Source organism: Lepidochelys kempii, chromosome 5, assembly GCF_965140285.1.
Source record: "Lepidochelys kempii isolate rLepKem1 chromosome 5, rLepKem1.hap1, whole genome shotgun sequence".
Classification (NCBI taxonomy): domain Eukaryota; kingdom Metazoa; phylum Chordata; order Testudines; family Cheloniidae; genus Lepidochelys; species Lepidochelys kempii.
Genome location: NC_136384.1, coordinates 73104730 through 73122749, shown reverse-complemented (window position 1 = coordinate 73122749; position 18020 = coordinate 73104730). Strand labels below are relative to the sequence as shown.

General features: G+C 40.8%; 1 protein-coding gene across 4 annotated transcripts in view; it reads right to left on the bottom strand.

Moving 5' to 3' along the window:
* KCNN2 (potassium calcium-activated channel subfamily N member 2) overlaps positions 1–18020 on the bottom strand; it is a 108469-nt gene that overhangs the window by 21592 nt on the left and 68857 nt on the right. For 3 of the 4 annotated variants that reach the window (XM_073344727.2, XM_078852848.1, XM_073344728.2), the window contains one exon: positions 9583–9724. The exons of the other annotated variant lie outside the window; for it this stretch is intronic. In XM_073344727.2, coding sequence (XP_073200828.2) covers positions 9583–9724 — 142 coding nt within the window. The remainder of the gene's footprint in view (positions 1–9582; positions 9725–18020) is intronic. 4 annotated transcript variants of the gene reach the window in all.

The following is an 18020-nucleotide window of genomic DNA, read 5'->3' as shown; positions in this document are numbered from 1 at the left end:
TTATTTTCCTTTAAAGAAAAAGCAAGTAAGGCCAAGAATCTTAGAACTGTTGGGGCCCTCGATAAGTCATCTAGACCTGCCTCTGGCATCAAGGCAGGACTACGTATTATCTAGAAAAGGAGTACCTGTGGCACCTTAGAGACTAACAAATGTATTTGAGCATAAGCTTTTGTGAGCTTTTCTTTTTGCGAATGCAGACTAACACGGCTGCTACTCTGAAACCTGTATTATCTAGACCATCCTTGAGAGGTGGTTTGTCTTACCTGTTAACAACCTGTAACGATGGAGATTCCACAACCTTTCTAGGGAATCTGTTCCAGTGCTTAAGAACCCTGATAGTTAGGAAGTTTTTCCTAATGTCTAATCTAAATCTCCCTTACTGCAATTTAAACTCAATACTTCTTGTCCAGTCGTCAGTGGAAATGGAGAACAATTTAACAACCTGTTAAATACTTGAAGAGTGTTATGTCCCACTTCAGTCTTCTTTTCTCCAGACTAAAAACATACCTTTTTTTCCTCACCGGTCATGTTTTGTAGACGTATCATCGTTTTTGTTGTTGTCCTCTGGACTTTCTCCAATTTGTCCACTTCATTCCTAAATCATAGTGATTAAAATTGGCCACTGCAATTCAGTGGTCTTATTAATGCCGAGTAAAGCAGAAGAATTACTTCTTGTGTCTTGCTTACAACACTTCTGCTGATACATCCCAGAATGAAGTTTCCATTTTTTTAAACAGTATTACACTATTGACTCATATTTAGTTTGTGATCCACTATAACCTGCAGATCCTTTTCTGCAGTACTCTTTCCTGGTAGTCAATTTTCATTTTGTATTTGTACAATTGATTATTCCTTCCAAAGCATAGTACTTTGCATTTGTCCTTACTAAACTTCATCCTGTTTATTTCAGACCATTTCTCCAATTTGTCAAGATCATTTTGAATTCTATTCCTGTCCACCAAAGCACTTGCAACCCCTCCCGGTTTGGTATTGTCTGCAAACTTTATAAGTAGGGGTCTACGAAATTTACAGCTGTAAAAATTGTGTCTCAGACCGTGAAATCTTATCTCCTCCATGAAATCTGGTCTCTGGATGCCCAGCTCTGAAGGCAGAGTGGAAAGCAGTGGCTGCTGGCTGGGTGCCCAGCTCTGAAGGCATGGTATTGTGGAATAAATGCATCTTAACAGTTTGCAAAAGTGTGATAATGACCTTAACATATACATGTCTCTTTTCCTGGTTAGTTCTCTCAAAATAGATCACATTAAATAAATACACCAAAAACAAATTTACTTTCAACCCAAAGGGAAATGTTTCTGGAGAGTTAGGAGCACCTGAAAACAGTAGTTTCAAATAAGAGTTCCTCTTTAACTGTAACAGAAACTGCACATTGTCTAATTAACGTTGAGAAGACCTGTTATAAAGAGATATGTGGGGGCAAATTCTTTCAACCTATGCAAATGCTGAGTATGTTTAAATTGTGCAGGAGAGTCCCACAGAGCTTGGGAGGATGGAATTATTTCCCCCACAGGGCTGAGGAACATCTATGTTGCATCTCCATCCCAGCTTCCGTAGCTCATGGTCCTTAGTGGTACGTAGAGGCCACTGCCCTTCACAGTCACATATCCCAGCTCTTCCCTAGTCTGTCCCAAACCCTCTGTTCAGAAACATGGTTTAGCCTGTGCAAAGCCTTCTCCTTCCCATATAGCAGAAACACTGCAGTCCTGGTGCCTTTTAGGTCCTAAGCACATATGTTAGAGGAGGTAAGGTTTGCCCCTTTTAAAGCAAATACAGACTTTAATTTTCAAAATGATACGTCCTTTAGTTCCTATGCATCCCTGATTTACACCTGGACTTTGAGAGTTGAACCTCAGCAGGACAGGCCTGAATACTTGTTCCTTATTAGAGATTTTTAATTGGCTCGTAAAACTGGTGAAAGCTAGTACGTTAGCATCAGCTTGCCACAACTATCTTCATTGTGACTATTCCTGATAACTGGTCACCTTTGTGAGGAAGGGGTTCATGATCCAGCCCTTAGAATGTGCTATCTAAAGATTTTCTGAAAGAAATTGCTAACTCCCCTCCCCCACCCACTTCTACTGTGCAGTTTAAGAATACCTTCTACATTCACTTACTTCATCGTTAAGCTTAATGAGCTCTCCAGTGCAGGCATTTACTTTAATAATAATAATGGTATTCAAGTTGTGCAATGAATCTTACTGCAGATGATAAAAAATAGAAGTTTCAGCAATACAGGAACACAGAGCTGGAAGGGAACTCCTGTGTCACTGAGTTCAGGCCCTTGCTATTGCAGGCCACCCTGTTTCATAACTGACGACTTAGCCACCTCAAAGAGTCCGTAAGATAATTATTTGGTTAAAAGCAACCCTCAATCAAGCTACATCAGATATCTGTGTGCATCCCACAATATAGCAGTTATCACAATCTTCATTCTCTCATTTATTTTAGGAACATAGGATCTGACATAATAGATCCATCTAATCCAGTATCTTGCCTCTTGCTGTGACAAACACATGATACTTCAGAGGAAAGCAAATCCTTATCTCTGTACCACCATCATGTCCCATCCTATTCTGCAGTGCTGCATGTCAGAGGAAAATATTCCTTCCTGATCCTTGCAGCAGGATTCTTGGATGCCATTATTTTCTCTTGCAGAAATACAAAAATGTATACATTATATACAAAATTATTTTTAGATTATCTATTTAAATTTTCAGAGTTGTGGAAAATTATGGGGAGGGTCGGACAATAATTATTAAATGACAGTAAACGCAAATTCAAAAAGTTAAAGTTTATAACCATTAAAGTACAAATTGTCAACATAACATCAAAACAGACAAAGTGAATATCCTTAAATCAAACTCTAAGAAGTTCTCAAATAGCATTTTCCTTACTTTACCTATCTGTACATTTCAATTATTATTGATAGAAATAGCGTTTTGTTGGCTTGTGTGTGGTGATATCAATATTTACTGATAAAAATCTAATCCTGCCAAGCTTACTTACCAAGATTTATAAAGTTACTCAGACACACTGACTTGCTGACCACCTGTGAGAGTGAATTCCAAAGAGATTATATGTTCATGAAGAGATATTTCTATTTATTTGTTCTAAATTTACTGGCCCTTAATTAAGATGAATACATCCCTTGTATGAAATGGTGTAAAAAGAAGGGATTGTTCAATTTCCTTTGCACCCATCATACATTTTTAATAGCTTAGTCATGCACCCTGACTCTTCTCCTTTCCACACTATGTAATTCTAGATCTTCCAATCTCTCATCAGATGTAAGTCTCCCATCAGCACTAATGCTTTTCACGTCTCTCCTTTGACTCTTTTGAGCTAAATCCACAAAGAGGACTTAGACTCAGCACTGCAGTGCCTAACTTCAGGTGCTCTGCCACTGAATAGAATCCACAGTTCCAAGTTAGGTACCCAGGCTCCCTGTACAAGGCATGCGGGGAGCTAGGCACCTAACAGTGAGACTCTCAAAAGCCAGCAGGGATACTGAGCAGGGAGCTACCTAACATAGCCAACAGCAAATGCCGAAGTGTGTGTGTGTGGGAGGGATGACATGCTCCATCTTGTCCAGCCTCTGGGGCTTGTCCTACCCTCCACTGTTGCCCTTTGATGTGGGAGTGGTGCAAGCTCAGGTGACAGGCTCTGTCTGGTGGTAGGTAGGGACACAGCAGTGATACAGTCTGCTCGTCAGGGGAGTAGCCATTCTGGGCATTCTGTTTCAGCCTCTCCCTTCACATCCTTAATCTAGTATCCAATATCTCCTATGATGGTTGGGGCTAATCAGATTGCCAGTTCTGGGAGCTGAGAGGGATTTTCCCCCCTACGATGAATCGGCAAACTAGAATGTAGATTTTTCCCCTTCCATTCAGCATCCAGGATGTCTGGTTTGGGTGTGGGTGTGAATTTACAACGGTCGCAAAGCTGGTGGGTTCAAGTTCAGTTGGTGAGCTAAGCAGGGTCCAGCAGAGCTCCCTGCATACTGGTTGAAGGCATTCCCATGGCATATTCAGGAGGTATGACTATGCCTGGTACAGCATGTGGCTCCTCATATCTAATACCTCTGCCGTGGAGGAGACCCTCTGGCTGGGACTCTGATTTCCATTATGGTCCCTTGGCAGGCCGGTCTGAGAGTATAGAGGGGGCACAGCCTTTACACTCACCCAGGTTTATAGTTCAGCTGGCACCAATGGCCCACGTGAAGTCCACTCTGGAACAATCCTGCTGAGTAGTTCAGGATGGCTACCCCAGTTAGGTTTTACTTGTCAATAAAGCTGCAACCTCCATATTTAACCATACTGTGGTGTCTGTGTTACATTGTTTCTTTGGGTATGTCTACACTACCAGCAGATCAGCGGGCAGCAATTGATCCAGCAGGGGTCGATTTATCACGTCTAGTCTAGACACGATAAATTGACCCCCGAGCCCTCTCCCATCAACTCCTGTACTCCACTGCCACGAGAGGCACGGGCAGAGTCGATGGGGGAGCGGCAGCAGTTGACTCACCACAGTGAAGACACCGCGGTGAGTAGGTCTAAGTACATCGACTTCAGCTATGTTATTCACATAGCTGAAGTTGCGTAACTTAGATCAATCTCCTCCTCCCCCCAGTGTAGACCAGGGCTTTGTCCACATCAACTGCACACGTCTAGTGCTTCTAAATGCACCATGGCTCAACATGATGTTGTGACAACAGATTAGGCATCATTTCTCCCAGTTTTTAAAGTATCCAAATGTCCTATTTGTGTTTTGTTGCTGCTGCTGCTTTGTTTTTTGTTGTTGTTTAAGCTGCTCCTGCACCCAGAACAGACTTTTAAATGCATCTATTCTTGATGACTCCTGAGGTATTTTCCCTTCAGTTTATCCTTGAAGTTCAGAGTCTATCAACATATATTAGAAGTTCAGGCTATTTTCTGGCAACAGGAGTTAGTGGGATTTAAATGATGTTACCTAGTCCAGTCTCCCAAGACAATGAACTCTATCTGGAGTCCGACAATATATCATTAGTTTTAATAGTCAAGGCAAACTGTAAACACTCAATGTCTACTTCTCTAACAAGTCATTATTAGACTGTTCCCAATATTGACTCTTAGGTACTTTATGTAACAGCTCTTGAATCCACTCACTACAACTGCCTCCCATTACTTAAATAGGTTTCCATTAGCAACAATATTTTCCCTTTTTACCTATCGTTACTTATTTTCCTATCTACTCCTTTATCAGGCCCTTAATAAGAGTTTCTGAAAACCCAATTAAATTAGATACAGATCATGGTTATCTACTAATTTACTCCCTTTTTTGAAAGGTTAGATCATGATTTTCCTCACATAAATGTTGATGGACTGACCTTATTTGGACATATTTATTCAAGTGGTGTACTATTAGACCTTTGAATTTTACTATGAATCATTTCTATAGAACCAAGGTGAGGTTTACCAGATGGTAATTCCTGGCAGCTTGCATTTTTCAAAATAGTCTAAAAATTAGCTTTCCAGTCTTCAGAACGAGTTGCTGTCTTTAAGGAGCTATGGCTAAGTCTTGTAGCCTTTTGCTCTTGGAGGTCAGTCCCAAGGATCACATGTTCATTAGTGTGCCCACTATTTTATGCCCTTCAGAACACTAGCAGGAAAACCATCTATATTTACAGTACTGGAATTTCTCCAATTGCTCCATAGCTTCCTTCTTAGAGATGTCAGTCTGTCAGAGCCAAATTTCAGCTTCCCTTAAAAGTGTTGCTGGGGGCGGGAATTTCTATATTATCTTATTTTAACTTTACCATTTTTTTCCATTGCTTCTCTCCTTTTCAGGAGTTTAGAGCAGGAGTTCTCAAACTGTGGGTTGGCACCCCAAAGTGGGTCACGACCCCATTGCCAGGGCTGGTGTTAAGACTTGCTGGGGTCCAGGGCCAAAGCTGAAGCCCGAGCCCCACTGCACAGGGGTGAAGCCAAAGTCCAAAGGCTTTAGCCCTGGGCTGCGGGGCTCAGGCTTTGGTTTCAGCCCTGGGCAGCGGGGCTCAGGTTACAGCCCCCTGCCTGGAGCTGAAGCCCTTGGGCTTCGGCTTTACACTCCCCCACCCCCATGCACAGGGTGGTGGGGCTCGAGCTTTGCCCCCCCATCTTGGGTGGTGGGGCTCAGGTGGGCTCAGGCTTTGATACCCCTTCTGGGGGTTGTTAATAATTTTTGTTGTCAGAAGGGGGTTGCAGATCACTGAAGTTTGAGAAACGCTGGTTGAGAGTGTTTACAGTCTGTCCATTTCTCTAGGGCAGGGGTTCTCAACCTTTTTCTTTCTGAAGCCCCCCCAACATGCTATAAAAATTGCATGGCCCACCTGTGCCACAACAACTGTTTTTCTGCATATAAAAGCCAGGGCCGCCATTAGGGGTAGCCAGGAGGGCAATTGCCCAGGCCCCATATCACAGGTGGCACCATAAAGTTAAGTTACTCAGGCTTCAGCCCCTGGTGGTGGGACTCGGGGAGCCTTGGCTGCAGTCCCATGCAGCAGGACTTTGGCTTTCTGCACTGGGCCCTAGCAAGTCTGATGCCAGCCATGTTTGGCGGACCCCCTGAAACCTGCTCAGCCCCCTGGTTCAGAACCACTGCTCTAGGTGTTCATATCACACCCATCACCATGCTAACAGAAACTGACTGTGTCAGTCATACTTGAAGCCTTAGTGCTTTTAATGTATTTGGAGAATTTGTAATTATTTACTTCATGCCTTTGATTATTTTCTTCATATTCTCTCTGCATTTTATGGGCCAAATTATCAAAAAGGGTCTTGCGTGGCCTGGCCTCCAACTGTGTGTGTAACTTTGCATATGCAAACACTAAACATTAAATGGTAATTTAATTCATTTTTCACCAAATACAGTAGAACCAACTGTGGCAAACTATTTTATGCTTGCAGTAGAATCACATTCTCATAAGTAAAATGATAACTATTGCTTATCATTCCAGTCCTGAGTGTGATTAATTCATGAGTATGGAGAAAGATACTCGCAACAATTTGGAGTCAGTAAAAATAAAATAATAAAAAACACTGTTCTTACCACATTACAGTTATACAGCAGACCCTTAACCATCAAAGTCTTCAAAAAGAGGCCCTAATGCTGATCTCAGCTATGCTAGCATTGGTGTCAATGGAGTTGTACTGGTTTGAAACCAGGGGTGAAAGTAAGTCTAGGGGCTTACTGGTACGGGGCTGGACTGGGGCCGGCTCTGGCCCCCGGAAGGGGCGGGGCCTCGGGTGGAAGGGGTGGGGCTGGGGGAGGTCAGAGCCTGTGCCGGCAAGTGCCTCCTTCCCCCTCCCCGGGGTAACAGTGACAGCCAGGGGCTCTGGCAGCAGTTTAAAGGGCCCTGGGTGGTAGCGGCGGCAGGGGTCCTGGGCCCTTTAAATTGTCCCCGGAGTCCCGCCACCGCTTCCCCAGGGCTCTGGCCACCACTACCGCACCGGGCCCTTTCAAATCGTCCCCGGAGCCTGCCGGAGCCCTGGGGAAGCGGCGGCGGGGCTCCGGGGACGATTTAAAGGGCCCAGGGCTCGGCCGTTGCTACCGCCCCGGGCCCTTTAAATCTCCACCCCAGCCCCGCCGCCGCTACCCAGGGGTCCTGCAGCGGGGCTCTGGCAGCAATTTAAAGGGCTGGGGGCTCCAGCCACTGTTGGGCGCCACAGGCCCTTTAAATTGCGCCTGGAGGAAGCTGATCCACCCTGGTACGAAGCACCAGCTTTTGCCAGTATGCCGTCCTGGGATGTACCGGCTTACTTTCACCTCTGTGTGAAACCCACATGACATCAGAGCCAGTGTCAGTGCACTTACCACCCCCTTTTGAAGCTAGGAAGCCCATCGTAAGAGTTCTGGATAAAATTTACTCTGCACAAAAGGATTTTTCATATTGCAAATATCAACCATGTTCCAAAATTTGCTTTGAATGCATATTCAGATTAATTTAAAACCAAAGGTTGGCTCAGTAATTCTTCAAACACTTAGGAAAAGATGATACATAGGGAGAGACAATGTTTTATCCTTCTTCAGTACCTGTAGCATGACCCAATCGGCTGCTGTTGCTTCTCATTTCTGAAATGGAGTGGGGGACTGTTTCCTTCCAGTCTCTCCCCACAGTAGTGGGTGCTTTTCTTCCCTCTTCTTCCTACACTACTCATGTCAGATTCCCCCATGGCAAGTTCTTCTTCAAGCCCCCCTCTTTGGTATCAGAACCCATCTTGTACTGAGGAGGAGAGTCAAGCACCCTGGAAGATGACAAATTTGAGCTTGCTTTGATACACTCTATGGAAGCTTTCTGTTTCACTCCTCACTCTTCCAGGCTTTGTTTTAAGACTAATTTGCAAACTGTATTTTAAAACAAGCTGTATTTGCCACTATCAGCACACTTTGCTAAAAGGGCATGGAGACTTTCTTATTATCTCAACCACTCTAAGTCAATGACAAGAAATCTATCATAAGTAAAAGAACAGTTGGCATAAAGTCTGCAAGCCTTCCAGAGTGTATTAGTCTACTTCACATTTTAGAAACAGAAGTATATATCATTCTATAAAAAGAAAAAGGAGTTATTTTCAGATGAATTTATCTGCCAGAATATCTGTACAGAAAAGGCAACTTTTAGAAAACAACCCTTAGTTATCATTAGGTATGAGCCAAAATCCCAACACCTGTTTAATGAAAGGCAGGTGTTCAAGCTGTATTTTTTTTGTGTGTGAACATAAGAATAGAAAGTTATTAAACTAAGAGAAAAATATAACCAATATATGAAGTTGGGTTACCATTGGTACTGATTTGGGGCCAGCTTAAATTACATTTATTCATGAATAAGAATTGCAGGGTCAAGCCCTTTATTACTAACATTCTGCAACAAAATAAGATCAAATGAAATATTGTTGCTCTCTCCACTATTTGGCTTTAACCAAATACCATGGTCAGTTATAGTGCATTAGCCAAAAGGTACAACCTTAGTAATACAGTATAATAGTATAGTAACAAATGCCACATTAGCATTGCACTTATGGTAGACACATTATATAAACCTACTTAAAAGCAATGTATATATGTGGACTACCTTAGAAAACTTATGCACAGTAAAACATGTTATGGCAGACTAGTCACAGTAGCTTTTCTATATATTTAAATAACTTTTAAATGTTAAGAAACAGGTATAGGAATTATAGTTTTGCTATTATTATTGATCTACTTACATATGCCCAAACACAAAGCAAGATCCATAAAAAAGCGTTGTCGCTATTTCATAACCTTTAGAAACAGGCTTTATTGAGACTCTGATTCTCAGAACAGCAGCAGGTTAGATTCGGTTTCTCTGTGTTTCATGCTAAAGCTCTGCATTTACCTGTGAATGCTCTTAGTTAGCGCCAGAATGAAAGATCTATGGAGTGGCCCAAAGTAACCTATGTACTGTACAAACTACTGATAAGCATTTTATATCACCACCAGGAAGTGATGTTTTAAAGCCAACGATCTTGTGTTAGACTTGATTTAACTGAATACATGAGAAAGTTAGTGAAGAAAATCAGTGACACTTACCATTATTCCAGTAAGTAAACAGACTCCTTTCCCACAGTACGTATTAGGTACCATGTCACCATACCCAATAGATAGGAAAGTTATTGAAATCAACCACATGGCTCCAAGGAAGTTGCTAGTAACATCCTGTTGATCGTGGTACCTAAGAGATGGAAACAACGATTAACTCTAATAAATACTTCTACTAAATTTCTGTGTTTTGAGAGGGAGCTTTCATTAGCTGGTGTCTCAGCTGTTCCTTCTCAAAGATGTAATGCTACTTTTATTTATGTATTTTTGTTTTGTTTTGTTTCTGGAGATAAGCAGTTGTTATATAAAACTGAGACACAACAACAAAAATCAGCGGGTACAACAGCAGAGGTATTTATCTGTGCTATTTAGTTGATATACTTTTATTATTACCTAATGTGGTGGAAGCCTTTGGCTGAAAAATTCCCCGCCCACCAGAATCATTTCATTAGGGGGAAAATTCTCTACCTCCACAGGTGCTGAAGCCTACTGTGCAGTGGAACCAGCACAATCTGCTGCCTGTATGGAAGTAGCAGTGGGTCTCTGCAGGTGGTGGTGGAGGCATGGGTGGGCTGAGGGCAGGGCACCCCGTTCATCTCCCCAGCGACCAGCCTGAGTATACCCTTGCAAGCAGAGGTTCATTATTAAACTGACATGCGGACACCGAATTAAACTGAAGCAGTCTGGCACCATCATTCTACGTTACTACATTCAACAGCTACATTGCATTCCGACTTGACCATGAAAGGTTCATGTTAAAAATGTAAATATTTCTTTTTGTTAAAATTCAGTACTGACTACACACTGATTTTTGGGGATGTGCATTTTTGTTAAAATACTCTAGAACAATACAACTATTCCCCCGCCTCCAAAGAGAACAGTCTCAGAGAGAGGTTAAACAATATAGTGGCCCTTATATTACATTTGGGCCCAAACAGCTGTGAATCCAGTGGGACCTGCTTTAGGATCAAAACTTGTAGCCAACACACATAGTCTGAATGAAATGAATGCTCACCAGTGAAGCTTCTGGCAATTAGGGCAAATGGAAATCTTGTCTCCCAGGCACAGAGCAACACAGAGAAACCCGCCCTTTCTGCTACTGAAGCTTCAGGGTAACCCCATAGCTGCCAGGCTGTCCTACATGAGTGGTTTAGGCTGGAGTATTCTGGTGTTGCCCTCCCCATGGTGTACCCTGAGCCACTGTCCTCACTGGGCACAAGGACCACTTGTGGAGCTGTGCTCCATGAGATGCAGGAGCACACTGTCTCCTACCACAAAAGCAAGTTCCTTAACTTTGCTTCCTTAAGAGTCTCCTATGCTTGCAGAGATGGGCTAGGATTGCACAGGGAATGCATCAAAAGCTCTCTCATTCACAGAGTGGACACCATCATGACACTATGCTATGTCAGAGATGCAAGGATGCACATTTTTAACAGCACAATTATCAATGGTAATTTTCCAGGTTTCACTTGAGAGGTGTATCATAATTAGTAAGGTCTTTTAGATGAAATATTCACTAAAGCTGTCTGCATCTATATTTAGTAGCACACCACTTCAAGGACCTGTTCAAATGTTTTTATCTTGTCAGCTCTCAGCAACAAGCTGACTGATCTCTGGGATTTCCCACTCTGGTTATTTTAGCCTTTGATTTAGCAAGGAACACAAGAACATGTTTAACAGTGCTACCAACTCTTGTGATTTTACCATGAGTCTCATGATATTTGGTGTTTTCATTAAAGCCCCTCAAGCAATGTTGTTAAAAACTCCTCATGCAATGAGATAACAGCTTTCATAAAACAAAGAAAAGTTTCCAGCCCTAATGACTGCAGAAAACAAGTTTGGAATTGTGATCCCCTACTGCTCAAAAACCAGAAGGCAAAACAAAGAAAACCAAACAATGCATTAAATTTTATAATCTCATGACTTTTAAGCCAGCTTCATGACTTTTGTGGCCTGAGTCATGCTTTTGAATCCCTGAGGTTAGTAATCTAGCTTTAAATATTTGCTTAACTCCTACTGATTTTAATGAGACTATTTATGTTCTTAAAATTAAGCACATACTTAAGTACTTTGCTGACTCATGACCTGTATGTCTTTATTTATTTATTGGATCAGGTTCTAAGGGCTTGATCCTGCATCATGAAAGTCAATAGGAATTTTTCTGACTTCAGTGGGAGCAGCAGGTACAGGCCCCATCTCTATATTTAAGATGTTGCATGCACTGTATATATGATCAATTACAGAGTGAATCCATCTATATTAAAAATGGAAGAGATGAAGAGCATTTTCTGCATACTAGAAATTGCAATGTTGCATTTACAAGCTCTATGAGAATGACAACTGCAAAAGGATAAATGAGCCATTAAATCAGTTCAGTTTGAAATATCTATTTTTTACTTTTCAGACTTGTTTTAAATGCATTTTTAGTTATGCCAGACCCAGAGATATAAACCTTCTATTTATCCACAGAACAAGTACAATGTGTATAGTGGCAGTTCAAACTTTCCCACAGTGTTCTACCAACATACCTCAAATCTGTCATAGAGAAAGAGGGCAGATGGGTTCTGTCCATTGTCTCTCTGCTGAGCCTACCAGTGACGGAGCCAATTGGAATGGTGATTATTGTGGTGAGGACACCTGCCCACTAGCAGCTGGAACCAATTTACTGAGATCACCAACTCACTTGCAGAAAGACTACTGAACAGCCATCAGCTGACAATAGCATTTGCTCAATAATAACCTGGGCTGGATTTTGAATGGCAACCTAGATGTCAAAGATTCCATAATCCAACTGCTATCCATTCCTTCTATGTCTGAAATAGCTCCACCACATGACAGTGTAGTCATCAGTGAGCAGTTTAGATGCTATCATATCAAAAGTTTAATAAAACTGTAGCAAGACAAAAAACAATGGTTAGATAAAATTGCCTTAACACAGTTTTGTATAGCAGATTTTGTATAGGTTATCATTACAGCAAAAAGCTGGGTCATTTCAGAAAGCATGTGCAGTAAAACTGTGTCCGACTCAGATTGTTCTTATACAAGAATGGCAATTAAGAAGAAGAAGTGTGCAGACACACTCTATAAACATTTTACTTACAAAAATAAGTGGCCACATTACAAAACACTATGACCAAGTTAAACTAGATAAAATGAGGGCAAATTTGGACTTGTCTAACGGTCCATGAGTCAGAGGTGGGAGCTCTGAAATGGATCAGAGGGCCACATTAGACATAATTGTGCTTTGTTTAACTTTATCACTCAAACACCGATCACATTTTTAATGTGATATGGCTTGGCTATTTCTTAAAAAAAATTAATTAAATAGAAACATACTGTAGAAGTTGCCATACTGGATCACACCAGTCGCCTGTCTAGTTCAGTGTCCTGTCTCTGACACTGGTCAGTACTTCCTGTTTCTGAGGAAGCAGCAAGAAATCCTGAGAAGATAATTATGGAATAAATTGCCCTTAGAGGAATTTCTTCCTAATATACAACAATTCACAGTTGGCTTGTACCATGAAGCTCTATATCCTTTCACACAAACAAACCGCCTTATCAATGTAACTGTGGATCTTCTCGCTATTCATAGAAAAGTCTATGCCTTTTTTGAATCCTACTAAGCCTCACTGATATTTGTGGCAATGAACTTCACAGGGTGATTGTGTACTGTATACAAAACAGTATTTCCCTTTATCAGTTGAGATGAGACACTATTTCCTTTATTGCTGGGATGAGATATTTACTTTTTTCCTAAAGAAAATTAAAGGGAATATCAATGAATGGCCTGGCCCGTCTTCCATTTGGTTTACAAAACTCTGTGGGGCAAAAGGAGGCAGAAACTGGCCTCGTCTCCCCAGCTAGATATTTCCTCCATTTAGAGGAATTCTTGGCAAGCATACAGCTGGTTCCTACATAAAGCCCCTGAAAACTCTGACATAAATGGTTACTGATGTGTGGGATCAGCGAGATTACAGAATCACTGAAGTAGCTCTCCAGCTGACAGATGGTTCCTTGGGATCAGTTACCAGCTAATGGAGATTCATACAGATGGGGTAAAAACAGCCCCAGGATCTGGGGAGTAACTGGCTCCCTGTACCCCTCTAAGGATCTGGAACAATGCATTTCTAATTGATTTGACAGAAATAAAATAAGAAATCAATAAAAATGTATGTACAGCTTGAAGAAGACTTGAACACAATATCTTGAAATATCAGATAGAAAATTAGGGGCTGATATTGTTCCCTGGGAAGTCAGTGACAGAACTAATGAATGACTTTAGAAGGATGTAGGAATGAGCTCTTTATCCACTATAACTTTTGGCTAACTTAGTGGAAATATAGAGGCAATAATTTGGCCACCAGAAGGCTCTGTCTAGTGCATATCCATTAATAGAACAGAAATATTCAGGATTCCTAAAATACTAATTTCAAAACTGAATGTATGGAGTATAAAGTTCTTATGCAGTACATTCCATAGGTCTTACCACATGCATTCCAAATGTCATGGATATTAAACAAAATACTTTTCAGAATCTTTTGATTGATTAACAAAAAGACGTATTTAAATATTTTATTATAATGTAATATTTTTGGACAATGAAAGCAAGACTTGAGAACAGTCACCCATTTGAAATAGAGAATAAGAGCTAGCACATTTTAAACCCAACTATAACCACAACAGGAACTGAACTCACTGGGACACAACTGCCCTGCTCCAGCAGCACAAAGGGCTGCTTACTACAGCAGAAGATTCCCCTGGTGTGTGGGAATCCTTGGCTGGTGCAAAGGAGACACAGACAGCTTTCTCTTACATCATCTTCCTTCCTCCTGTAGGGATACCCTAAAAGAAGGGAGAGGGCACACAGAAAACATTTCACTGTAATGGGGGACAGTTACAAACCGACGTAAGTTAGAGTAGTCCTGAGATTGTGCCAAGGGCTGAAACGATTATGCCTTTGCAAAAAAAGAGTAGGTGTGCTCCTTCTCACGTTGAAGTTAAGGAGTTTTGCCATTGGCTTCAAGAGTATTAGGATCAGATTCCTCAACTAATAAAGTTGCAGTAATTCAATACTCCAGATTCCATGTCACGTCTAGGCCTACAGAGATTGTAACAGTAGTGCTCTTTTTCTAATACGGCTCAAATCAATATCATGACTCAAAATTATTTTCCTTCATAATTGCATTTGTATTTGGTGATCTCATTTTAACTGCTATGTCTCCCTGTAGCAGCACATATTTATCACCCAGTAATTCTGCCTTGACAACTGCTTACATTCATCTTAAAAATTATGAGTAAAAAGAAACAAAATGTAAGTTTTAGCTTAACCAATGACATATTACTTCACTCTTAGTAGCTTTGTTTCAGTTTAGCCTACTTCACCTGACAGCTGACTGACAAATTTCACATTCCTTGATTTTATTTTCCTAGACAATCCAAGCAAAAAATTATTGTGGTATCAGCTGAGATGACCATCCTTTTTGCCAGGGGAAAATATAACAGACTGTTTGTATAGTAATCATAAAAATAAGTAAAAAATCTTAGCTTGAAATACCTTGCCAAGTCAAGTATGGGGTTTGTTAAATATTAAAACTCTTACACTAATAACAGCTGAAAGTTTGTTCAGCCCATTAAATCAGAAACTTGTCAAGGCTCAGATAAGACACTGATTTATTTAATTAGCTATTAAAGTTCTCCCACTATATTAAATCTTTTTGGCTGTTAAGTGCCTTTTCAGGTCTAGTTAAACAGTAGGCATAAGCAGTTCCCCCCCGCCTTTTAATACAGTGATGATCACAGATAGGTCTTTATTTTTCCACCATTTAAAAAGCAAAATCAACTGTGCTTAAAGCAACATACACCATGACTCAAAGTTGGCTTCTGTGAAGTCAACGGAAAAAACTTCCGTCAATGGGCTTTGGAGGGGTGAGATGGTTTCAAGTAGGTGATGTTCGATTTCCTTTTTTTCCCTCTGTCATCTTTGCTGGCCTCCTACAAACATTTATGAACAACAGCAAAATTTTTCTTGCAACATGAATAATTTCACAAATACACCAGGTGCTAAAGCAGATGTCTGGAACCCACAAACATAGATGCAAAAATACAGCAATTATAAATTAAGCTAAAGGTAAAAGGTATAGGCAAGTGGTCTTTTCTGAAGGTACTGAGGTCAAAATGTTGCAAGTAACTATAATTTCTCTCTTTTTTAATTAAACATTTATTCATTTTTGAGAATATTTATAAGGGTAATGGTTAGCTTGTACGTAAGAGAAATAAAGGCCACTGCCCTAGTTTTCAAAGGTGCGGAGCACATGTAGCTTCCAGAGATGTCAAAATCTAGCCAGAGTCCTCAAACTTCTGCAGTTCTTTCCATTGTTTATAAAGGAGTCTGTCAAGAGCTGTAATTTCAGCTAAATTATTATACCAGTACTCAGCCTTCAGAAACAAACAGGATTTCCACCTTTGCAAGAGAAGCCATTTGACTTCATGTGTAGCCTGAAGGAACCAGAGTTTCTAAGAGTTTGGATGACCCAACTTTAACTCTGTTAGACCTATATGGAAGTTCCAGATGTTACAGGATTATTCACATCTAAAATAAAATTGGTTCTGGCACAGACATCCTTCTCCAAACTGTTCACATGATGGCAGTCCAAGAACACAAATACTGATGAATCATAGACTTTGCTGCATCACCAGCATCTCTCCCTGCCTTAAATAAATGAGAAGTGTTCCTGTACATTAAGGAGCATCTCTGTTGAACTAACATTAACTGAAGACTGTTTAATATTTGTGACAAATATTATTTCATTAAGATGCAGTTAAGTGCATCTCTCAGGGAAACTTGTTTATCAAGGCTTATTGCTGTTTCCCTCACCAGGAAAGAATATACTATAACAGAAGGCCTATCATATTTACCATTCCCTTAAGTAGTTTTAACATATAGTGATTCCAGAGCACTAAGATCAAATTGGTGTTCCAAAAAATGCTTTAACTGTAGATGCTGCCAAGAACATTCTTGAGACAGTATGGAGGCAGATCCTTGATTAGGATGGAGCTATGACAATTTACAGCAGCTTATGATCTGCCTCTGGGTGTCTTGTAGGGCCTTAAATATGCCTGCTTGAATTAACTGGGACAGACTTAGAACTCCCCACAGAAGCACTATAGCGCTGCTCAGAAGACTAACTAAATGTTGATAATCTTACACAACTATCATGTATTAAAGCCAATGATGAATACCAAGCCCTCTCCTGGGCCTCCTATGTGAAACTGATGTCCAATCATCCAAAACATCCCTAAACAGGAATAGTGGTATTTTAATTCACTATCATATTCAGTCATTTTAAATAACCACTGTTACTATTGTACTTTCTCTAGCAAACATTTAGAAATATTTCTATGTACACAAACAATAGCAGAACTGCAATCTCAGCTGACTTTGAGCTGAACAATGACAGCATGCAAAATTCAATCTGTCATTTAGTGCAAACTGGAATATATTTCAGATACAGATGAATTGTTCATCTTGGTTTTACAGCACCATTCTTTATTGATTTAACCAAACATACACAACGTAACACCTCATCAGCAATAGGAAGAACTCATTCCTCAAAAACAATAATTCAGGAGTGATTTTATAATTGGGTTTTGATGACACAAATACTAAGTTACATGCCTCACTAGATCGGTCTGTTAATTCTCTATAGGTAGATAATATTTGTTCTTATGTGTTCCCCTGCATAATCCAGTGTAAGTTGTTCTGCATAACGAAAGACACACCTTCTACAAACATATCATAAGAAAAATCCATAGACTTTTATTTAGTGCTGAAGAAATATTCTGATAATTAAACTGAGCTGAAAACTTCACTAGAGTAAAACAGGCTTTTCCGCATGCCCACAAACTAAACAACTCTAGAAAACAATAGAATAATATCCCCAAGAGGTGGCAAGCACAACTAGGAGTTGTTCTAAGGACACTGCTGACCTCTCCCTTTGGAAGCAGCAGGATCATCGGGGAGAGACCTGTCTCCCACAGAGGTACCACCTCCTCTGTGTGCTCCACACATCCCGTAGTAAAGACATCTGCTCACTTGTCTCTATTGCGCCCATTCCCCTGAGAACCTCCTCCCCAATTACGGCACTCCACCCAGATATAGGACTACTCCTGTCGTGAAACAATTCCCATGTACTATCATCCCAATGAGACATCCAACCACTAAAAAGGCTCCTCTAATTGCTAATGCACCTCTCCCACCACTATGCAAGCTCCATGTGTGCTCTGCTCCGCAAAAGATCGAGACCTTTAACATTTCTGAGGAGGAGGAAGTGAAAAATGTCACTAGCTTTTTGAAGACCAACCCTTGAAGAAATTAAACAGGTTTTTACAATAGTTCAAGCCTTCCCCTCTGCCTCACTGAGAACAAGAAA